The 24,794-nt window shown below is 42.2% G+C and overlaps 1 protein-coding gene across 7 annotated transcripts in view; it reads right to left on the reverse strand.

The window, feature by feature from the left end:
- Positions 1 to 3,638: 3,638 nt before the first annotated feature.
- NRCAM (neuronal cell adhesion molecule) overlaps positions 3,639 to 24,794 on the reverse strand; it is a 323,938-nt gene continuing 302,782 nt past the window's right edge. For all 7 annotated transcript variants that reach the window (XM_081957440.1, XM_081957439.1, XM_081957441.1 and 4 more), the window contains one exon: positions 3,639 to 7,958. In XM_081957440.1, the coding sequence (XP_081813566.1) occupies positions 7,721 to 7,958 (238 nt within the window). In that variant the 3' untranslated portion in view covers positions 3,639 to 7,720. The remainder of the gene's footprint in view (positions 7,959 to 24,794) is intronic.

Genomic DNA, 24,794 nt, shown 5'->3' on the forward strand with positions numbered 1-24,794 from the left:
ATTTATATTTTTCCTTTTTTATTTCCATATCTTTTATCTCTGCATCTTGTTTAGCATTTCTGTTTAATACTTCCAGTGTCAATATAAATAATAGCAGATACAAGAGGCATCCTTGTCTTGTATCTTTTTAAATGTTAACCTTCTCTGTCATATCTCCATTTACCATCGTCTTTGCTTTTATAATATATCGCCTTAATCATGTTAAAAAGACCTTCTCTTTTGTACACACCAGTGTCATATGTACAAAAGGGACAAGCTTCAATATTACAATTGCATCAGAGGTGGGTTGTTCCCGGTTCGAGAGAGAGGGGGGAGAGGGAGGGGAGAGAGATGTCCAATCCAACTTCTGTGTGTGTGTGTGTGTGTGTGTGTGTGTGTGTAGAAAGAAAAAGAAAGAAAGGAAGGAAGGAAGGAAGATAGGAAGGAAGATAGGAAGGAAGAAAGAAGGAAGGAAGGAAGGAAGGAAGGAAAGAAAGAAAGAAAGAAAGAAAGAAAGAAAGAAAGAAAGAAAGAAAGAAAGAAAGAAAGAAAGAGGGAAACTCACTTTTCAGCCAGGAGATTCAGCAAAGGAGAAAAACAAATGCTGTTGCTTTAAATCAGAACTGAGCAAGCCTGGCTATGGAATTCTGGGAGTTGAAGTCCACAAGTCTTAATGCTGAAAACTTTAAATTAAAAAGCTGCTCCGAAGGAGGTTTGCAAAGTGACATTCAGCAGTTTGTTTCTGGATTAGCTGAACTTATATGGTTCTATGTTTTTGAAATTTTGGGGTTTGTGCAATATGGGCTTTGTGTTTCTAAAAGGGTTTGGATGATTCCCTGCTTGTGAATGGAGCCAAACTTTCTATAGCTCATTATCTCATTATCGCTGGGCAGCAATTTAGGGCTAGAAATCTACTCAGAGATCATCTAGTCCAACCCCCTGCTGCAACAGGAAACCTTACATTGTCTGGATTATTTTGGTGCCTCTAACAGAGAGGAAAATTGCCAGAAAGGAGGACTTTACTAGGACAAGACTGCCATGCAGAGGAAGGCAGAGATAGTCCTTGATTTATGACTACAAATGAGCCCAAAATTTTGGTTGGTAAGCAATAGCATTGTTAAGTGAGCTTCACCACATTGTACCCAATCTATGACATCTCCTGGTGAGCGACATCAAGTTGGCCATGCCCACCCAGTCACATGCCCACCAACCCATGCCCACAAAATAGGCCACACCCACAGAATAGGTAGTAAAAAATGAAACCCACCCCTGGATTGCATCTTACTCTTTTGCCTCCCACCCTAGGATGCTCTTATGTAGTGGGATCAATATGGGTGAAGGAATATGAAAGACTAAATAACAATGTAATATAACCTATAATATATTAGAGTCCAAAATAACAATAGATCAGAGGTCCAAACTCGATTTCATTGAGGACCGCATCAGGGTTGTATTTGATCTCGGGGTGGGGGGAAATGGTTGGTGTGGGTGCGACCAGGGTGGGTGTGACCAGAGTAGGCATGGCCAGTTCGGCCTCACTTGTGTGGTGGCCTGGGCAGGGCTGAGGGAACCTGTGGTGGCCCGGTCGGGGCTTGGGGGGATCCATTTTCTCCAGTGGAAGAAGGCAAGACCAGGGAGAGTGCCAGTGCCCTTGTCCTCCAGTGGAGCCTTAGGCCACATGGAGGACCTCTAGGTGGAGGCACAGGCTGTCCAGACCCCTAGGCAGTGGAGGGCAAGCACCAAGCCCGGTCCTTGAGCTCACAGGACACCTGGACCCCACAGCACAGCACAGCCCCACTTCCCAGAGTGGTGCCCAGCTGCGCTTACTTCCTCCTTGACACTGCTGCTACTGTTCTCTCTCTCCTTTGCTAGGTTGCTCATGGTGTGTGTGTGAGATCAAAGTGTGTGGGTCAGAGGTAGGCCCATTTCCTCTCCATGCAAGGAGACCTGGTTGTGTAACCAAAGCATCCTCAGCTAGTATAGATCATTACCATCCTCTTTCCCTTTCTGTCCCTTCTTGGATGTTCAAATGCAAAAGGGGAAACGTTTCTCCCTTTTTTTTGCTTTGCTTTTAGTTTAGCTCTCTGCCAGCGAAAATGAAGCTCAAGGGGACTGTGTGCATCCCCAGGGCTCTACTTTCAGTCACAACAGGCTCCTGCAGCCCTCTGCCAGTGAAAATGGAGTTTGCAATGCTCCCAAGCTCTGTTTTCACTGGCAGAGGGCTGCAGGAGGCTGGCGCGGCTGAAAACAGAGCCTGGGAGAATATTATTGGCTGAGAATCTGAATGCTTTGCACCCCGCCCTAAGCTCTGTTTTTGCTGGCAGAGGCACTGGAGGTCAATCCTTGACTGTTTCCAGGGCAGCCCAGTGGGCCAGATCCAAGCCTTGAGTTTGGCACCCCTGCAATAGATTAATCACTTGCATGGTCATAGACATTATCTATTAAAAATCTCCTAAGATATAACCCCTAGAAAGTAATACAATTTTATTGCCAAAAGCAGTTCAGTTGTAAATATCTAGAATAAATGCCAGAATGTGGTAATATTACTTATGGATTTTACATCTGTTGGTACAAACATAATCAATATGACAAGCAAAGTAAATGATGATGAAAGTAAAGCATATATGCAAGAATAAAATGAAAGCTTAACAAATGATGTGATGTCCCTTGGTTTTTAATGTATTTATGAATAAATATAAAAGGAATGCTTAAGATAATGAAAATGTATTAATAGAAATGTGATCGTAGCTTCATATGCAGATGAGGACATATTATTGGCTGAGTATCTGAATGCTTTGCGGTGAAAGATGTGATTCAACTCAACATACAGATCTGAAAAGTTTAAAAAAGTTATACATAAATGATGAAAAACTTGACAAGTAGGTGAATTTGTACACTATAGTAGGATATGTACTAAAAATGGAGGAATAAATGAGATATAAGACATATGAGTAAATTTTAATAAGGCAATTGAAAATCCTGGTAGAAAAATAGTAAATAATAGTTAATTTATTGCATGAAATTAATGTTGGAAAAAACAACTTTTGTACACTTGTGCCCACTTTGTGATTCAGTAGTGAAAACTGAATGTCAGGGGAAACATAAAAGTGTGCTGAATATAGTATGGATTATTCGAGTAGTACTAAAGAAACTAGAGTGAATTGCCCAGGTATCAAATACAATTGTGTATAATTGAACTGAATAGAAAAACGAATGAGCACTATGAAAGAAACAAATGTCACATATACAAAGAATAAAAGAAGTTTAAAACACAAAACCAATGAAGGAGGAGTAAATTAGCAAGCGGAAAATCTAATAACATTTTGAATGTGAGAAGCTTAAAGGAATAAAAAAGGTTTTTTTCTCTTTCTTAATCTCATTGCATTGCAATGCAAATCACTGCATAATTTTACTTATGGTTTTACTAACCTTATCTATACCAAAAGAAAATAGTTTTATAGTTATGCATGAAGAATGTATGATGTAGTCTAAATTCAGAATTAAACTACTACCGGTAATTTTATCTCTGTGTATCTCTGATATGCTAATGCAGAAAATGGTCAAATGACCTTACTTTTATTTAGTTTTATTTAATGATATTTTGATATGGAACAACATATCTCCTGAGTTCTACAGGCAAACAATATACTGAGAAAAAATGAAATTTTAAAGCCATGTTTATTTTAATACAAAATGTGTTGCATCATTACAGAAGTAACCTTAACTGTGTATCTTCACATGCATGAATAATCTTCATATCTCCATTTAATTGTAAGCTTATACTGGTTTCCAATACTATTGAAAAATCTTGGTAAATTTTTTCCCTTTTGTGCTTTTTCAATTAGTGCTCTATAGCTACTTCATTTTTGGACTGCTAATGAGATGGACATTGCAAATTGTGCCTTACATACAGAGTATATGCATCAAAGTTGCAAATATATTGTGATCTCAAATATTAGATGCACTTGGTCACACACTAATGCTGTGCAATTTCTAAATAAGGCATTAAGCATCCTTGTGATAAAACAGAAGCATCACACAGTAATAAACCTTACTACATGACCTGAAAAACTGCAATAGGAAAAGTAATTTTTTATTGTCCAAGATTGAATTTATATGCATTTTGGTAGATGCTTTAAAATACCAATCACCTTATTGGTTAAAGTACATCTTACACAGTACAACCAAAACATTTTTATTTATAACACCTAAAGTAGCATCTACACTTTAATTCATTTTATGTACAAATTCAACAAAATATCTACATATAAAAGCTTACTTAAAATTAAACTTGATGCAAGTTATGAAAAACCAATTTATTGGCAAATGAAATTGAGCATTCCTTCAACCATAGGTTGTTATATAACATTTTATATTTGGAGGTAAATCTTTTCAATGATAATTTGTGTGTGTGTGTGTGTGTGTGTGTATCTGTGTGTTTATGAGAGGGAGTTTGCAATTAATATGAGGCCATTTCAATAAAATTAATCAGCATTTATTAAATGATTTAACTCTTTTGTAGGATTCTATACCATTTCATGCCAAGCACTCTATTAAAAGCTATATTCTGATTTTCTGACTGAGAGATAAATATGGATGCTGTATTAATACAATACAATACAATAGCAGAGTTGGAAGGGACCTTGGAGGTCTTCTAGCCCAACCCCCTGCCTAGGCAGGAAACCCTATACCGTTTCAGACAAATGGCTATCCAACATCTTCTTAAAGACTTCCAGTGTTGGAGCATTCATAACTTCTGGAGCCAAACTATTCCACTGATTAATTGTTCTAACTGTCAGGAAATTTCTCCTCAGTTCTAAGTTGCTTCTCTCCTTGATTAGTTTCCACCCATTGCTTCTTGTTCTACCCTCAGGTGGCTTGGAAAATAGTTTGACTCCCTCTTCTTTGTGGCAACCCCTGAGATATTGGAACACTGCTATCATGTCTCCCCTAGTCCTTCTTTTCATTAAACTAGACAGTTCCTGCAACCATTCTTCATATGTTTTAGTCTCCAGTCCCCTAATCATCTTTGTTGCTCTTCTCTGCACTCTTTCTAAAGTCTCCACATCTTTTCTACATCGTGGTGACCAAAACTAAATGCAGTATTTCAAGTGTGGCCTTACCCAACCATTATAAAGTGGTATTAACACTTCATGTAATCTTGATTCTATCCTTCTGTTTATGCAGCCTAGAACTGTGTTGGCTTTTTTGGCAGCTGCTGCACACTGCTGGCTCATATTTAAATGGTTGTCCACTAGGACTCCAAGATCCCTTTCACAGTTACTACTGTTGAGCAAGGTACCACCTATACTGTACCTGTGCATTTCATTTTTGTTGCCTAAATGTAGAACCTTACTCTTTTCACCATTGAATTTCATTTTATTAGATAGTGCCCAATGTTCAAGTTTGCCAACATTCTTCTGTATCTTTAGTCTATCTTCTGAAGTGTTGGCTATTCCTGCCAGCTTGGTGTCATCTGCAAATTTGATGAGTTTCCCATTTATTCCCTCATCCAAATCATTGATGAAGATGTTGAAGAGTACTGGGCCCAAAACAAAGCCTTGGGGTACTCCACTGCATACTTCCCTCCATGTAGAAATACTTCCCTCCATGTATTAAATCAAGTCAAGTCAAGTCAAGTAGGTTTTATTGTCATTTCAACAATATACAGTACAGTACACAGTGAGACGAAACGACGTTTCCCCAGGACCAAGGTGCTACATCAGACAACATAGATAAAAAGAAAAAGAGCAGAACACAGAACTACATATAACTCTAAATTTAAGAACTTAAGAGAGTTGAGGAGTCTGATGGCTTGTGGAAAGAAACTGTTACAGTCTGTTTGTATGGCCCCGAATGCTTCTGTACCTTTTTCCAGATGGCAGGAGAGTAAAGAGCGTGTATGAGGGATGTGTGTGGTCAGCCACAATGTTTCTGGCTTTATGAATGCAGCGTGTAGTGTATATGTCCATGATAGAGGGAAGAACAACCCCAGTGATCTTCTTTGCCATCCTCACTATTTGCTATAGGGTCTTGCGATCCGAAATGGTGCAATTCCCAAACCAGGTGGTGATGTAGCTGCTCAGGGTGCTCTCGGTGGTCCCTCTGTAGAAGGTTATGAGAATGTGTGGTGGAAGCTGTGCCTTCCTCAGTTTCCTAAGAAAGTAAAGACACTGCTGGGCCTTCCTTGTTATGGAACCGGTGTTGAGGGACCAGGTGAGATTCTCCGCCAGGTGAACACCAAGGAATTTGGTGCTCTCTGTGTCCTCCTGAAGTCAACAGCCATCTCTTTTGCTTTGTCTACATTCAGAGACAAGTTGTTGGCTTTACACCAGTTTGTTAACTTCTCCACCTCCTCTCTGTATGCTGTCTCATCATTCTTGCTGATAAGACCCACCACGGTCGTATCATCAGCGAACTTTATGATGTGATTCGAACTGTGCATTGCTACACAGTCGTGCATCAGCAGGGTGAACAGCAGGGGACTGAGCATACAGCCCTGAGGGGCTCCAGTGCTCAGTATGATGATGTTAAAAGTGTTGTTCGCGATCCGGACTGTCTGAGGTCTTCCAGTCAAAAAGTCCAGGATCCAGTTACAGAGGGAGGTGTTCGGGCCCAACAGGGTCAGCTTCCCCATCAGATGTTGGGAAATGATAGTGTTGAAGTGTTATAGTGTTAGCATATTATTTTGAGAATAAGACCATGAAAATGCAAGTTGTATTTTATAATTCAACTCCATAAATAATGAAATCTCAATGAGTTTAATGTAGCTTAAATGCAAGCCATTCCTAATCAAACCAACATATCTGGTATTTGAAAGTGATTGAATTACTTTGGCAATTAATCACACATTGTTAAAGTCAACTGAGTCAGACAAAATACATTGGGAACATTCCTGCAAGTACTCTTTCTGTATTTGTTTGGTGGTTGCTTAAATACATGTTTACCATGTTCAGAAAACTTCCTGGTGGATGATGCCAATTATAATACATAATGAAATGCACATTATTTGAAGGTACTGAATATATTTTGCCATGTATATTTCTGGTCTAATTTTTTATAATTTGAAAATTTTACATTAAGTGTACAACTCCAAAATGAATTAAAACAAAAGAAAACATAAAACCCAATGTGTACTATATTTCAAAAAATAGAACACTGTGGTGCAGTAATACTTCATAATTAATAAGCCTATAAAATAAGAGAAGCAAAAAGCAGGTATCAGAATCTCAGTTAGCATCAGAAAATGTGTCATACTTAGTCATTTTCAATCATATACTGTACATCCTGTTCCTAACTGTCTTGCAAAAGACATAATGACATTAAGCTAGACATTGTCACCAATTTCACAACAATGTCCACAAAGACATTGAAGTTCTATGTAATACTACTATAACACTCTGATAATGGGAATGGACTTGAGGGATTTAGTTAAAGATTGTTTAACAACTTCTGAAAATCATTTTCACTGGCATAACTGATTTTTTTAGATATATGCAAGACTTTGCATGCATTATACTGCATTTGAATATTAACTGATGTTCCTCATCTTAACATCTTTATAAACAAATGCTGTGTAAAATGCTTCATGTTTTGCATTCTGATTTAGATTTTTGTTATAAATTCTATACTTATAGAAAAAAACACTTCATTGGTTAAAATATTTGTTTCTTTTCTTATCTATAATTAGAGGAACAAATTTAAGTGTGATGTAGATGTTGATATGGAACAGTTTCTTTAATTAGACAAAAGAATTCATTGCATTAACTGGAGAAGGAGCTTCAGAACTTTCATTTCCTTCTGCAGGTTCTTTCTCTTTTTTCCCGCTATATTGTCCAATAAAGGAGCCATCCTCATTGAACTGGCCATTGACTCCTTCTCCATAATCAACTAAACTATCATCACTGTCTTCCTTTTTCACAGTCCTGTCTGAGGGTGACCTGCTTCCTTTTTTCAGAGGCTTGTGATCATCCATGTCACTGAAAAAAATGAAGGAGCCATCTTTTAGAAACAAGTACAGCAAATATATTTTCTATAGTTAACTAAGAAATAAATGATGCATACTGATTTTTTGCAACATTTAGTTATTACATGAAAACATAAATTAATAGAGTGTAATTGGCATGGATACATGGTACAATCATGGTTTAAACAAAATAAGCTTCCAGTAGCAGAACATCATTTTTTACCACCATACATGGGTTTCGACTTCAAATTTTGCATACAAAAAAAATGGTAAGCATTAGATATGGCCTTTTGGTCTTCAAACATAAAATTATGGTGTGCATTGAAATTTGTTTGTTAATTTTTTTTAATTTTCAATTCCTTCATATGAATGAGAAATGAATTTGTTTATAAGAAAACATTGATTTCTTCATTACGAAAATATAATAAATAATATGTTTTATATGATATTTTACACATACAAGGGTTGAAATATTTAACATTACCTTTTAAGAGACTTATATATTTTATTAAAAGGGTACAGAAGAAACAAATGAAAATAACCTAACAAGAAAAGCAGATTCTATACCAGTGATGACGAACCTATAGCACGCGTGCCACAGGTGGCACGCGGAGCCATTTGTCAGGGCACACAAGGCGTTGAAGGGAATAAATATTCAGATTACTAAGAAAGTGAAATACTTAGGGCCGGGATGGCGAACCTATGGTACGCGTGCCACAGGTGGCATGCAGAGCCATTTGTCAGGGCACATGAGGCGTTGCCCTATCAGCTGGCCATCGCGCATGTGCGCGCTGGCCATCTGATTTCACCCTTTTTTAAAGCCATTTTTCGCCCTCCCCAGGCTCCAGAGGCTTTATAGTCTGGGGAGGGAGAAAAGAGCCCCCCGCCCCCCTGAGGCCCTCCGGAGGCTTCAGGGACCGTCTGGAGGCTTCCCTGAAGCCTTCAGAATGCTTAAAATGACCCTCGAGCAATCAGGAAGTGACTTCCGGTTTGCTCGGAGGGTCATTTTGAGCACTCCGAATGCGTTAGGGAAGCCTCCGGACAGTCCCTGAAGCCTTCGGAACGCTTAAAACGACCCTCCGAGTAATCCGAAAGTCACTTCTGGTTTGCTCGGAGGGTCGTTTTGAGCACTCCAAATTCATCAGGGAAGCCTCTGGATGGTCCCTGAAGCCTTTGGAACGCTTAAAACGACCCTCCGAGCTTCTGGTTTGCTTGGAGGGTCATTTTGAGTGCTCCGAAGGCTTCAGGGAAGCCTCCGGATGGTCCCTGAAGCCTCCAGAGGGCCTCCGGGGGGGGGCGTGGGAGGCTCTTTTCGCCCTCCCCAGGCTCCTATAAAGCCTCTGGAGCCTGGGGAGAGCGAAAAAAGCATGTAAAAATGGGGGGTCATGCCTGTGGTGCACGCATGCACACTGGGGGGAGTTGCGCATTGCATTATGGGTGCGGCATGCCCTCACACGACCCCCCTGCGCTCCCCCCACTTGTGGCTCACGAGCCAAAAAAGGTTCGCCATCGTTGTTCTATACCCTGGACAGTGATGAGTATTTAATTGAACCAGAACCAGAATTCAATCACGCATTTAAATATTTCCACAGAATGAATGAATGAATGAATGAATATATATATATATATATATATATATATATATATATATATATATATATATATATATATATATATATATATATATATATATATATATATATATATATATATATATATATATATATATATATATATATATATATATATATATATATTTTCAAACAAAGATTTTTATTGGTTTTACAAAAAATTTCAGGAAAAGGGATAATGGATAAGGTTACAAATTTTGACAGCTACATTATGCAGGAAATGGCACTCCCCCCAATTCTCATAACTTTCACTTATTAATACATTGAGTAGTTACTACTTAACAATATTTTGACAGCATATTTTAACCTTTTATCTTCAAGTAATTTCAATCTATTTTATATCAAGCAGAAAAAGTTCTCTGTATTAGCAATTGCATTATTTTTCTAATTCACTTTTGTGATCTAAGTTTTCTCAGTATTGCCTCTTCTCCCCCCACCAGCAAGGCTCCGGCACCTCCCGTGTCTTGTGTGTCCCGTGTGGTATCATCAGTTTTGTCTAGGAGCACTTTGTTTTTTTCCATGAAGGCCTCAGCCTCCATAGTTGTATTAATTCTAACTCTAGTGTCCTCCCAAAATATCAGCATACCTTCTGGCAGAAGCCATCTAAACCAAACCCCTTTCTGGTATAATTTCTTTGCTAAGAGCAAATATTTTTTTCTTTTATCTCTAACTTTCTTTGGGATTTGTTTCAGGATGACTATCTCTCTATCCTTGTATTTTAACACTTGCCCCCTTTGTGCACTCAGAATCTCATTTCTTGTAGTCTTTCTAAGAAATTTAATGTGAACCTCCCTTAGAACATTGTGTGTTCTGGGCCGGATGGGTTGCCAGCGGAAATTTATAAAGAATTCCAAGATATACTTGTCCCAACGTTGTTAGAAGTCTACAACGCTGTGTTGAAAGAGGCGAAGACACTGTTGTCATGGACGGAGGCTAACATTGTACTATTACCTAAGGCGGATACAGACCAGATGCTTATACAAAACTACAGACCAATATCACTGCTAAATGCAGATTATAAAATCTTTGCCTCAATAATAGCAGAAAGGCTGAAAAAATTTCTTACATCGTTCATCCATACAGACCAAAACGGATTCCTCCCCAGAAGACAAATTAAAAACAATATGAGAATTATGTTGGACATTCTTGAATATTATGAAGTACACAATGATAAACAGGTTGCACTAATATTTCTCGATGCCCAAAAGGCATTTGATAATGTCAACTGGGAATTTTTGCACCAACAATTAGATTATATGACAGACAAATTTATAAACACGATCAGAGCAATTTATACAAACCAAAAAGCCAAAATAATAATCAATGGTGAACTAACACAAAGTATTGTAATCCAGAAGGGTACAAGACAAGGTTGCCCCCTATCCCCCCTGTTGTTTATACTAACCCTAGAAGTACTAGCCAGGAATATATGTAAAGAGGTACAGATAAAGGGACTAGAAATTAAAAAGGAGCAATTTAAATTAAAGGCCTTTGCGGACGATTTAGTGTTTGTGCTAGAAGATCCTATGGAATCTGGTACAAAACTCATTGAGAAACTGACAGAGTATGGGAAAATAGCGGGTCTGAAGATAAATATGACAAAGACCAAAATGCTGACTAAAAATATGAAATCAAAAGCAAAAGAGGAGTTAACGAAGAAATTGGGTATCCAAATTGTCAAAAAAGTCAAATATCTTGGTATACATTTATCTGCGAGGTGTGTGACCATCAAAGAAGACAATTATACCAATCTGATTAATAAAACTAAGAAGGACCTAGAAAGATGGAAAAACCTACAACTGTCCCTGATGGGCAGGATCGCAGTTATAAAAATGAATATACTACCCAAATTTCTTTTCCTATTTCAGAACATACCCATTAAATTAGAAAAAGGTGTCTTTAAAGATTTGAATCAATTGGTTTCGAAATTTATCTGGCAGGGAAGAAAACCAAGAATAAAACTTAAGGCTATGCAAGACACTAAGGAAAAGGGAGGATTTGGTGTACCAGATTGGGAACTCTATTATACTGCGGCTATATTAACATGGCTAAGGGAATGGATAATGCTGAGAAATAAAAGATTACTCAAATTGGAAGGTCATGACCTCCAAGCAGGCTGGCATGCCTTCCTCTGGTATGAAAAAGGATCTGCACACAAATATTTTAGTAGACATTACATTAGACAATCTCTGTTAATCATATGGAATAAAATTAAACATGACCACTATACTAAAATACCTATTTGGCTATCTACGATGGAAGCATACATACACCCAAATTTAATTAACATGGAAACTATAGTCACATATAAAGAGCTATTGAACAGGCAGGGGGAGATCAAAACTAGAGCAGAATTGACATCACAAGGAGTACAAGTAGAATGGTGGTCTTATTTACAGATACAATCAAGGTATGCACAGGATAGGAAGAACGAAGGTATTGCCAAAGACTACACAATATTAGATAAATTGTTGATACAGATAGAAAACAGACTGATCAAAGTGCTGTATAGATTTTTGTTGGAATATAAACTAGAGGAAGAACATGTCAAAGAGAACATGGTCGCCTGGGTGAAAAATTTCGGTTACAATGTGGAATTGGCTAAGTGGGAAAAACTTTGGATACTTAATCAGAAATTAACATTGGCTACGGCGTATAAAGAAAATCTTTACAAGATGTTCTACAGATGGCATCTCCCGCCAGCACGGCTATCTAAAATGTTCAAAAATTTGGCCCCAAATTGCTGGAAGTGTAAAAAAACACCAGGCACCTTCTACCATATGTGGTGGACGTGCAATGAGGCAAAAAAATATTGGAAAATGATCCAATCATGGTTAGAACAAATGGTGGGAGAACAAATTATGTTTAAACCAGAAACTTTTCTCCTAGGCATAATACCGGAGGGGTTTAAGAAAGATACACTCTATCTAATTATACATATACTGACTGCAGCGCGCATAACCTATGCACAGCATTGGAAAAAAGAAAATACACCATCAGAGCTAGATATAATCAGAAAAGTGTTGGCCTGTGCAGAAACAGATAGGCTCACTTTGGAACTTAAAAATAAAGGGGAATCAGAATATTTTGAGGTATGGAATAGATTTTATGACTGGTATAAGTTAAGATGACAAGACTGGAACAAATGTATATATGGCGATCGAACAGAAGGACAGACAATGTATTAAGTAGAATAACTGTTAATGGTTGAAACCAGCTGTACATAATGTGAATATATGATCACCCTGACCCCGCAGCATTGCAATGTTTTAAATGTAAAAACAATAAAAATATATTTAAAAAAAAAGAACATTGTGTGTTCTAGCGTAAGCTGAATTGACTCTATAGACCAGGTCAATATCCCATCCCAGCTGTTGTCTGTCTTTTTTAATATATTCAGCCAATAACTTTGTCATAACTTCCCTCAAGTCTTCATCATCAGCCTCAATTACATTTTGAAATCTAAGGAAAAAAAGACATCCTTTCAAACTCCATTTTTATCTGATGGTTCTCAAGTTCTTGGTTTCCTCTCTGGCCCCCCCTCACCTCCCCCCTCATCTCAGCCGTCTCTCCTCCAAACAGTGACATGCGGTGAGGTTTCTGGCTGGTGAGGCTGGTGACGTCATCAGGAAGGCGGGGAATGGGACCAAGTGTGTTGGAGGTGGAGGCTGCCTCAGCCTCCAGCACACGTGATCCCATTCCCCGCCTTCCTAAGCGTGCTCCGCCGGCCCGCGCTCCACAGTCCTCGAAAGCGACTGGGGAACGACGAGAACCTTCCTGCCTCTGCTGGACTTGCGCATTCCCCAGTCGCTTTTGTGGCTTCGTCATCCAGGAGCGCCGACAACATTTCTGCCTCCGCAGCTCGCGGGCGCGGCTGCACGGATGTATATAATATTAATAGGCAGTCCGGCGGGCGAGCAACCAAGGACCTCCATCGCTCGCTTGCTCTTTCGTCCGCCCGGACTGCCTCATCGTCGCTCTGGCTACATCCGTCCGGCCACGCCTGGGAGCTGCGGAGGCAGAAATGTTGTTGGCGCTCCCGGATGACGAAGCCACGAAAGCAACTGGGGAACGATGAGAACCTTCCCACAGTCACTTTTGTGGCTTCGTCATCCGGGAGCGCCGACAACATTTCTGCCTCCGCAGCTCCCGGGCGCGGCCAGACAGATGTATATAATATTTTAAATACATAAAATATATATAATAGTATATATTATATACTATTATTTCATGAAGAGAGGTGAGGCTCTGCCTCCCTTGCCTCCCCTGACCGCACGTCCCTGCCTCCAAAACTTCCAGTCTTTGAGTATTTTGAGCCGTTCGGTTCTGATTTTCTCTGAGCTGTTCGTTCATTTCTTTTAGTTGATTCTTCAATTCCTCCTGCCCCTTTAAAATCTTTTGGAGCATCTGTTGGGTTAAGTCCTCCTCCGGGGCCTTGGGCTGCAACAGAGATGTTAGTGTCTGTTGCCCGCTGGGGCTGAACATTGAGGATGTTGGGGCAGAACCAGCAAAGCCTGGTTTCCCAGGTGGTGGTCTTTTTGGTGCCATTTTGGTAAAAAGAGCTCAGCAATATCTGTGTCAATACAGTGAGAAGGCGACTGTAAAAGTGGATGGCCAAGAGAGATCACGAGGCAGGCAATCCAGGCAAATAAAGACCTTTTCTATAGTTCAAATCCAGGCAATAAAATCCATTGTTCCAAGTCCAGAGTATTGTATATAAAGATATATCTCTGAGTGTCACGGAGACAAAGACAAAATGCCAGCAGTTTCTGTGGGTGGAGTCAAAATTTCAGAGTACATGAAGACAACGGAAGTGTGCCATCTTGCCTTGCCAGCACCGGGATCAGAAGGCAACAAACCAAAAGTTTTCAAAGTTTTCAAAAAAGTCAGATCATCACCTCATTTTCACAATTGCAGTAGAGTATTCATCTGCTGCTTGCTATGAGTGTGATTTCATTCCAGAGCTATCCCCCCTCCTCCTCCTCCGGGGGTAGAGAGCAGTTTAAAGCCGCTTATCCAATGGGGGGGAAAGTCCCCCTCCCTCCAGTCACACTTCCCAGGAGCAGATTGAACGCTTTAAAAAGCTGGCAATCCTTTTTTTTTTTCAGTCAAAAAAGGGAACGGGGGGAGTTTCCACCTCAGCTGCAGCCTTCCAATCGTCAATTTCGCCCAGCTGTCTCGACGCGAAAGCGCGAGGAGTCCCCGCGCCTCCCCTTTTGCCTCCTGGTGCCTAGGGTAATGCAGGGAGCCCCCCCCCCCCGTGGCCGACGCTGACGCAGAGGACTCCCAGCTAGCCGCCCCCTCGGCAGGGGCCCCTACAAGGTTCCCTGTGCCCCCCGATCAGGGGGGAGCCCACCAAGAGCGTGTGGGGCGAGCAAAGCATGCCCATCATGTTCTACAGCCAGAACCGGAACAGAATGAATAAATATTTTTATAAACAGTTGTTCCCAGATTTGGATAAAATCACAGATGTTATTATAATGCCGCTGGAGAAAGTGCACAATTGAAGTAACAAATAATGCATAAACATTGCATGTCCCAGTTTTAATAATTAGCTATGCAAACATTGCTAATAATGTGTCATTCAGGTACACAAGGCACCTCTTCTTACCTTACACAAAGCAGGTAATGCAAAAGAAATATGTTTCTCCCCAGCACTGGGAGCAGTGCTGCCTTGGCTACATTATTTTAACAAAGATACAATTTATACTATCTTAACAATGAAGAATTTATATAGAAATGGATCCTTGCTATTTTATATACTGAGCTAGATATATTGGTAAATTTATTTTACCAATCAGTACATCATGGATTTGTTTCTGTTTATGCTACTATAGAGGCACAGACTTCAACAGTATCTGGTAATAAATCAAGTCTAATAAAATAAATGTGGTGAATATTTAAGTGGTTTTGCCAAAACTTGATACCTTTATTTTTGTTCTATTTCGGTAAAAAATTACACATGGTGGGACTATCTTTTTTTCCTGGTAGCTGTCAGCTGTAGATTCTCCAGCATGGGTTTCTGCAGTGTGCTTGCTTGCTATCGGCTTGCAGAAATGGGGAGGGGGTCTTGGGCATTTGTGAAGGAGTCCTTTGGGAGAAGGGCGGCATATAAATCCAATAAAACAAAACAAACAATAAAACAAGGAGAAATGAGCTGGGGTGTAGCAGTCCGATAAGAATTGGAAGGGAGGTTTGTACTCATGAATTATGGCATTGCTGAGTGGAGTTGTTTATACTTTGTCAAGGTCAACCATGACTCTAGATGCACAAAATTCCTGAAGAGTAATTCTCCCACAACATCATGCTGAACATTGATTGGATTCTCAGTGCTGGATCCTGAGGAGAGAGATTTGGGGTGTCTTTCAATGTGTAACTTTCACGGGTTTTCAATTAGATCTTGTCTTGCTTTTGCTGCTAGCAGGACCTAGCTATTTGCGGGATCGTATCCTACCCCATACATCCCTTCGGCCGATTCGCTCTCACAGAGAGGGACTCCTCTGGGTGCCGTCCACTAGGCAATGCCAGCGGGCGACGCCCAGGAGTAGGGCCTTCTCTGTGATGGGCCCGACCCTCTGGAATGACCTCTCCCCGGACATCAGAACTACCACCGACCTCCGCTCCTTCCGTAAGAAGCTTAAAACCCACCTGTTCAATCTAGCCGGCCTGGCCTAATCCCAATTTTAGTCCCTCAAGTCTGCATTTTTAAATTTTTAGGGGGACGCTTTTTAGCTGATTTTAACTTTTATTATTCTGTACAGCTGAATTTAGGTTTAATTTGCTTTTAAGGGTATTTAAGGGTATTTATCTTTTGTATCTGATTTTTAATGAGATGCCTGTACACCGCCCCGAGTCCCTTCGGGGAGAGGGGGCGGTCTATAAATCTTGAAAATAAATAAAATAAATAAATAAATATCATTTCAAACATAATAAAAGTACCTCTTCTTTAATTCAGTGGAGTTGGGAGTTTTCTTTCTTGGGCTTAGAATGGAGGCAGTCCTAACATCAGGCAAGATCTGCTTTATCAGCCAACCTGAAGACCCTAGTCTACTGTGGGGGTTGAGCACTCAATGTCAACCCACAGGAATGACTGGGAAGAGTCCGGAACCCTGGGATCGACCTCTCTTTGGTCATGCCAGAGCGGATATGAAATGGAGTGGCTGGAGGAGCTGCAGTAGCTGGTTGCTAGGTGTAGGATGGCTGGAAGACCATGGGGAGCATTCACCAGGGATGACCTTCACCAGAGGGCAGCGTGGTGACTTCGCCAGAGAGGACTCTGACAAGGAGGTTTTCATGCTGATCCATGCATTGCAACTGCTGCATGAGATGATCAAGAGTCAGAGAGCTTGGGAAACCCTTGCTTAGAAGCCTGCCCAGCCATCACATGGAGCAGCCCCTTCCACAGTCGCGGTGGTGACCTCTGTTATTCCACAAGTGGCAGCTCCAGCTGTAGCTGCTCAGCCAGCAGGTGCAATGGTGGCTCACCCCCCCCACCCCCTGTGGGGTGGAAATCCCCAGAGGCATTGAATTCCTAAGGTTCCTCCTCTGGGAATAAAATACAGAGGGGATCCCAAAGCTCTTGGATTCTTTCTAGCCCAAGTCTGGAATCACATGCAGGAGTATGGAGATGAAGTGGGATCTGAGGCAGCCAGATGTGTCACCATGGTCCTGGAAGGAGCTGCAGTAGAGTGGATGGTTAGTCTTCACAACAACAATGCTCCCCAACTAAGGAGCTATGATCAATTTATGGTAGCACTTCATTAGCAGTTTAAGGACCCCTAGCTGAATGCAAGGCTAGGATCTGAATGAAGACTACTACCCAGGGACAGAATACACCCAGGAGTTCCGTGAGCTGGCCTGCCATATGTCCACCTGGCCTGTGGAAGTCCTGATGGAATGTTACAAGGATGAGCTTACTGATGAAATCTATCACATCTGCATCTCCCGAGGGGTCCCTCGAGATCTAAGGTGTTGATATGTGTTGAGGTGGAAATCGATCTGGCCAAAAACTGGCACTGTGGCAACTGAAGCTGGAGCAAGTCCTCCCCTCCTGCTCATAAGGATCCCCCAAAAGCTGTCAAAGGTAGGCTAGTGTCCAAACCGAGATCCACAGCGTGCTTTAAGTGAGGGAAGGAGGGACACTGAGTAGCTGATTGCCAATTGGCCAAACCAAGCCCCAAACCTGCAGTTGCTGGGGGCAAGAAGCTTCAGAAGCAGCTGCCGAGGCACCAAGAAACAGCCTTGAAGGGGGTAGAGGTCTTTGAGTTTTCCCCTCCTACCCAGGAGTAACTGGGAGGAGAGTGAAACAGACGTTGACGACAACCCCTTGGTAAGTCAACATGTGATCCCCATGACCATAGTGGAGCTAAGGATGCCTTTGTCAGGCACCCAGGGGAAGATGTTAGCCCTTTTGGACTCGGGGTGCACCAGATGTGTGATTAGTTTCGAGGTGGTAGAGAAACTGAGACTGAGGACACTGAAAGTACCCATAGCTTTTTGCCACTGCATGGGTCAGTGGCAGGGGGTCAGATCACTTCATAATTGAATCTATGGAAATGGGGATGGGGAGCCACAAAGAGACATTGAGTTTTACTGTAGTCCCCAGAATGGATAATCCAAGCAGGCCCCTCCTGCTTGAATTAACCTGGCTCCACAAATGGAATCCTCTTCTGAACTGGAGGAAGGGGCTTCTAAGAATCAGTTCCCAACCAGAGAGAAGAGGGGGAGAGAAACCTTCACCAAGATCCAAAAGAGCAAAGATTACAAGCGAATTAGGGGCTGCAATGCAGGACCACACAGGAGGAGAGGAGAAAATCCCAAAGGAATACTGGGATCTCAGGGAGGCATTCAGTGAGGGGAGCTCTGACATACTCCTGCCCCATCGCCCCCAGACTGCATAGGAATCCTCCATAAAGTGAAATTCCCCAAGCCAAAAATCTATTTGACAACTCCATGAGAGTTAGATGAACTGCAGGCCTTTATGAACAAGAATTTGAAGCGTGGATTCATCCAACCAGCTAGACCACGAGTGGCCGATTCAGTGTTGTTTCGTGAAAAAAAAGGGTCTCTTCGTCTCTGCATGGATTATAAAGGCTTAAAGTGTGTGTGTATGTATGTATGTGTGTGTGTGTAATGTTTACCTGCTGCTGCTAATGAATGACATGCTGGTGCATTTAGCCAAAGGAAAAATCAATGGACAATGGGTTGGGGAATTGGGGGGAGGGAGCTGGGTAAACGTTTGATATGTACAGTATATGTTCCCTCCTTTCTGGCTCAGATCTTGCTTTCCTTTAGCTGTTTTCACTTCATATCTAGTAAAAGTACTTTATCTCTATTAAAATGGAGTTGAGGTTTTCCTTTCTTGGATAATGAAGGAGGCATGTTCGACACATTTGCTGTGTTCCAGTATAACCGATACAGTGCCCTTGCTGACCTTAATAGGAACACTAAAGTGACAGGTCAAGGTAGTTGTGATAATGATAACTCAAATAAGCAGGGGATCGTGGTCCAAGATGAAAAACTTGCTTTGGAAAGGGGAAAGTGTGAAACAGGTATTACACATCAGTCACACAAGAAGAGCAAGAGAGCCAAAAAGCGAAGCCACCTTCTGGTTGGTGATTTAATTGTAAGGGATGTAAATTTAGGAAAGGATATGGAGGTTTTGAAAGAGGTCACGTGTCTGCTATGGGCTACTGCCAGCAGAAACAAGAAGCATATTCTTAAGATAGCCAGTAAGGACTGTGATGTTGATGCTATTATACATCTTGGTACAAATGATCTGTCCCAAAAAGATGTACTTTCTGTGCAGAATGATTTCCAGAGCTTAGGGTATGAACGTAGTAGTATAGGTTGTAGGCTTATCTTTTCAGAGGTTTTACCAGTATATAAGGAACAAAAAGGGAAAAGCCAGTGTGTAGCAGAGTTTAATGTGTGGTTAAATGAGTGGTGTAAAAGGGAAGGCTTTGGTTTTATTAACTTTAACTTAACTTTAACTTTTATTTGATTTCTAGACCGCCCCTCTCCCAGAAGGGACTCGGGGCGGTGTACAGTCATATTAAAAAACAATAATATACATAATACAAATATAAAATAAATATAGGTGTGGCTGGAGGAGGTAGCAGTAGTTTACTGTACAATAGTTAAAGTTAGATTTAAAATTTAAAAATTTAAAAATTTAAAAATACATTTAAAAACACCCCTAAAAACTATCCCAGGATAAAATATTTGCCAGGAGGTATAAATGGGACTATCAATGGGCCAGGCCAGCTAATTGGAACAGGTGGGTCTTAAGTTTCTGTCGGAAGGAGCAGAGGTCGGTAGTAGTTCTGATATCGGGGGGGAGGTCATTCCAGAGGGTTGGGCCCATCACAGAGAAGGCTCTACTCCTAGGCGCCGCCTGTTGGCATTGCTTGGTGGACGGCACCCGGAGGAGTCCCTCCCTGTGAGAGCGAATTGGTCGCAGGGATGTATGCGGTAGGATGCGATCCCGCAGGTAACTAGGTCCTGTGCCATGGAGCGCTTTGAAGATGGTAATCAACACCTTGAAACGCACCCGAAAAACCACAGGCAGCCAGTGCAGCTCGCGCAGGAGAGGTGTTATGTGGGAGTACCTAGTACTCCCCATGATAGCCCGCGCGGCCGCATTCTGAACTAGCTGTAGTCTTCGGGTGCATCTCAAGGGAAGCCCCATGTAGAGAGCATTGCAGTAGTCCAGACGGGACGTCACCAGCGCATGAGTGACCGTGCGTAAGGCGTCCCGATCCAATAGGGGGCGCAATTGGCACACCAGGCGAACCTGGTGGAACGCCTCCCTTGCCACGGCTGCCACATGGTCATCCATCGACAGCCGGGCATCTAGGACGCCCAAATTGCACGCCCGTTCCACAGGGGGCAGTTGCTCGCCCCCTATGGCCAGCGATGGAGTCCACTGGTTGAACCGAGGCGCCGGTAACCACAGCCACTCTGTCTTGGAGGGGTTGAGCCTGAGTCTGTTGTCCCCCATCCAGACCCGAACGGCTTCCAAACACCGGGACATCATTTTGACAGCCTCGTTGGGGTGGTTTGGGGTGGAAATGTACAGCTGAGTGTCATCAGCGTACAGGTGGTATCCAACCCCAAAACCACGGATGATCTCACCCAGTGGCTTCACATATGTGTTGAACAGAAGGGGCGAGAGGACCGAACCCTGCGGCACCCCACAAGTGAGTGACCTCAGGGTCGACCTCTGCTCCCCTGCCAACACACATTGCGTCCGGTCGGAGAGGTAGGAGCCGAACCACCGTAAAACGGTGCCCCTTACTCCCATCCCCTCCAGCCGGCGCAACAGGATACCATGGTCGATGGTATCAAAAGCCGCTGATAGATCTAATAGGACCAGGATAGAGGAGCAACCCCTATCTCTGGCCCTCCAGAGATCATCAACCAACGCGACCAAGGCCGTCTCCGTGCTGTGACCGGGTCGGAAACCGGACTGGTGCGGGTCTAGATAATCGGTTTCCTCCAGGTGCCGTGGGAATTGCTGTGCCACCACATTCTCTACAACCTTCGCTAAGAAGGGAAGGTTGGAGACAGGACGATAATTAGCTAGTTCCGTCGGGTCCAGGGAAGGCTTCTTGAGTAAGGGCCTCACCACCGCCTCTTTCAAGGCGGCCGGTAAGGACCCCTCGCCCAGTGAAGCGTTCACTAGACCCAGGAGCCAGCCTCGTGTCACCTCCCAGGATGCCAGTACCAGCCAGGAGGGGCACGGGTCCAATAAACATGTAGTGGCTCGCAGCCGCCCACGTAACCTGTCCAAATCCTCGGGGGCAACAGAGTCAAACTCCTCCCAGTATGGTCCCTCAAGACTCGCTTCTGACGACTCCTCTGGTCCACTGAAGGGGGCTCATCCACTCCGGATCTGAGCGATTTTGTCCTGCAGATATTCCCCAAACTCCTCTGCTCTGCCCTGTAAAGGGGCTTCCCGCGGCCTCTGTGATAAGAGGGAGCGGGTCACCCGAAACAGGGCAGCAGGGCGGTTATCGGTTATATTAGTCATGATGTCTGCAGCTGGTCCAGTTAAAAGCTGTACAAAATAGATTGCTTGACTCCATCAAAGAAAGGAACTGAGTTGCTTGGCATAAATTCACAGATTTTCTGGATAAACATTTAAACGGAACAGGGGGGACAGAGAATTAATTGATAAAGAACATTTCTGTCCCCAGAAATCTAAAATTAATAGGGATATAAGTGCATGTAACATAGATGTTTGTGCAGATAAGATTATCAGCCCTGCTGTCAAGCAAAACCAAGCATTTAATAGTGAGTGCCATACCATGTGCATTAATCAAACAGGTGGCAAGAAAGTAGGGGCAGTCAGGCACAATATAGGTTATGTAGACAGTAAACACAGGGTCAATCAAAATGGACTCAAATGTCTATACACCAATGCACAGAGTATGAGGAATAAACATGGTGAATTAGAAATTCAAGTAAATGAGGGCAATGATATTGTTACCATTATGGAAACTTGGTAGGATGAAATCCACAAATGGGACATACAGCTAAGATAAAGATAAAGGTTCCCATCGCACATATATGCTAGTCATTCCCGACTCTAGGGGGCGGTGCTAATCTCCGTTTCAAAGCCGAAGAGCCAGCAATGTCCGAAGGCATCTCCATGGTCATGTGGCCAGCATGACTAAACACTGAAGACGCACAGAACGCTGTTACCTTCCCACCAAGATGGTCCCTATTTTTCTACTTGCATTTTTAAAATGCTTTCGCACTGCTAGGTTGGCAGAAACTAGGACAAGAAACGGGAGCTCACTCCATTACAGGGCGCTAGGGATTCAAACCGCCAAAATGCTGACCTTTCCAATCGACAAGCTCAGTGTCTTAGCCACTGAGCCACAGCATCCCAACACACAGCTAGAGGGATTTAAATTATTTAAAAGAAATAGACCCAATAAAAGAGGAGGTGGAGTTGCACTATATATAAGAAATAACTACATCTTTACAGAAATAGAGCACAACAATGATAAAAATCATCTTGAATGCATTTGGGTGAATATTGAAGGGGGGAAATGACATTGCCATAAGCCTTGCCATGGGTCATCCAACCAAAGAGATGAAGTAGATGAACTTTTTGCTAGTCAGCTAACTAAGGTATGTAGGAAGCGCATCACAATAGTAATGGGGGATTTTAACTACCCTGACATCACCTGGGAGACAAACTCTGCACCAAGTGGAAGATCCAACAGGTTCCTAACAAACCTAGCAGACAACTTTGTTTCCCCATACGTATGTAGAGAAGGGAATAAGGGGATCAGTCATATTGGACTTAATTCTCACTAACAGAGAGGAAATGATAGAAGGTGTTGAAACTACAGGAACCTTTGGGACATGTGATCATGCAATATTGGAATTCAACATTATGTAAGGGCAAGTGGTAGAACAAAGTCACACTAGAGTTTTGGACTTTAAGAGAGCCAATTTCAATAAACTTAGAGAGTTTCCATGGATGAGAATCCTCAAGGGGAAAACAACTCAAGAAGCTTGGGAAATTATGAAAAGTTAGATTATAAAAGCCCAGTTTAGCACAATAATATTGAAGAAGAAAAATAATAGCTCTCAAAAGAAACCAGCATGGCTGCATAAAGAACTATCTGACAAATTGAAAGATAAAAAGGATACGTATTAAAAGTGGAAAGAAGGGCACATAACTAAGGCAGAATATCAGCAAATAGCCTGAGCCTGTAAAGATGAAGTAAGGAAAGCTAAGGCTCACAATGAAGAAAGGCTTGCAACAAAAGTAAAAAATAACAAAAAAACTTCTTCCAACATATTAAAAACAAGAAAAAAGTCAATGAAATAATTGGTCCATTGCTGGGAGAAAATAGCAAGAAGGTGACAAGCAACAGGGAGAAAACAGAACTACTTACCGTATTTTTCAGACTATAAGACCCATCTTTTTTCCTCAAAAAAGAGGCTGAAAATCTGGGTGTGTCTTATACATCAAACACAGCATTTTTTTGCCTCCCAACGCCCCACCCCCTTCACTGAAATGGCCGTGCATAGCCTTATGGAGGCTTTCAAAGAGCTCCAGGGGGCTGGGGAGGGCAGAAAAGAGCAAAAAACAGGCTGTTTTTTGCCCTCCAGCCCCCAGCAGCACTCTATAAGCCTCCATAAGGCTATGCATCCATTTTTAACGGGCTGTTTTTTGCTCATTGTTGCCCCCCCATCCCCAGGAGCACTCTGCAAGCCCCCCCCCCCCCAAGGCTATTAATGCCTTTTCTGGTTTGGGGAGGTTTGCAGAGTGCAAAAACTTTTTTTCCTTTTGTAAAGCTCTTTAAACTGATTGATGAGAATTACATTGATCAAGTGCTGTGCCAGCAGAAACAAAGTCTTTGCTGCTGCAGATTGTCAGCGATTTCCTTCTCCAGCATATAGATAAATACACCTGGAAACATCTATTTACCTACCTACTGTATTTCTCTCTCTCTCTCTCTCTCTCTCTCTTTATCCCTCTACCTACCAACCTACCTCTCTCTCTCTCTCCCCCTACTTATCTACTGTATTTCTCTCCCTCTCTATTTCTCTCTCTATCCCTCTACCTACCTACCTACACTCTCTCCCCCCTCCCTCCCTCACTACAAACACTCTCTCTTCCCCTACCTATCTACCTACTCTCTCTCTCTCCCTACCTATCTACTGTATTTCTCTCTCTCTCCCTACCTATCTACTGTATTTCCCCCTCTCTCTATCCCTCTACCTACCAACATACACATACACACTCTCTCCCCCCTACCTATCTATTGCATTTATCTCCCTCTCCATTTCACTCTCTATCCCTCTACCTACCTACCTACCTACCTACCTACCTACCTACCTACCTACACACTCTCTCTCTCCCTCCCTCCCTACTGCATTTCTCTCTCTTTCTCCCTTTATCTACCTACCTACCTAACTACCTAAATGGTAAGTGAGCACCTGTCTACCCTAGATGACTTCAAATCACCAGGACTGGATGGATTACACCCCAACATTCTGAAGGAACTGGTAAATGAGATCTCAGAACCACAACTATATCTTTCAAAGATCCTGGAGCACCAGTGAACACCAGAGGACTGGAAAAGAGCCATCTTCAAAAAAGGAAAAAAAATAGATCCAGGAAACCACAGACATATCAGCCTGACCTCAAGACAAGGGAAGACTCTGGAAAAGATAATCAAGCAACGAAT

The sequence above is a fragment of the Natrix helvetica genome, assembly GCF_964273705.1.
Source record: "Natrix helvetica genome assembly, chromosome: 6".
NCBI classification, from domain to species: domain Eukaryota; kingdom Metazoa; phylum Chordata; class Lepidosauria; order Squamata; family Natricidae; genus Natrix; species Natrix helvetica.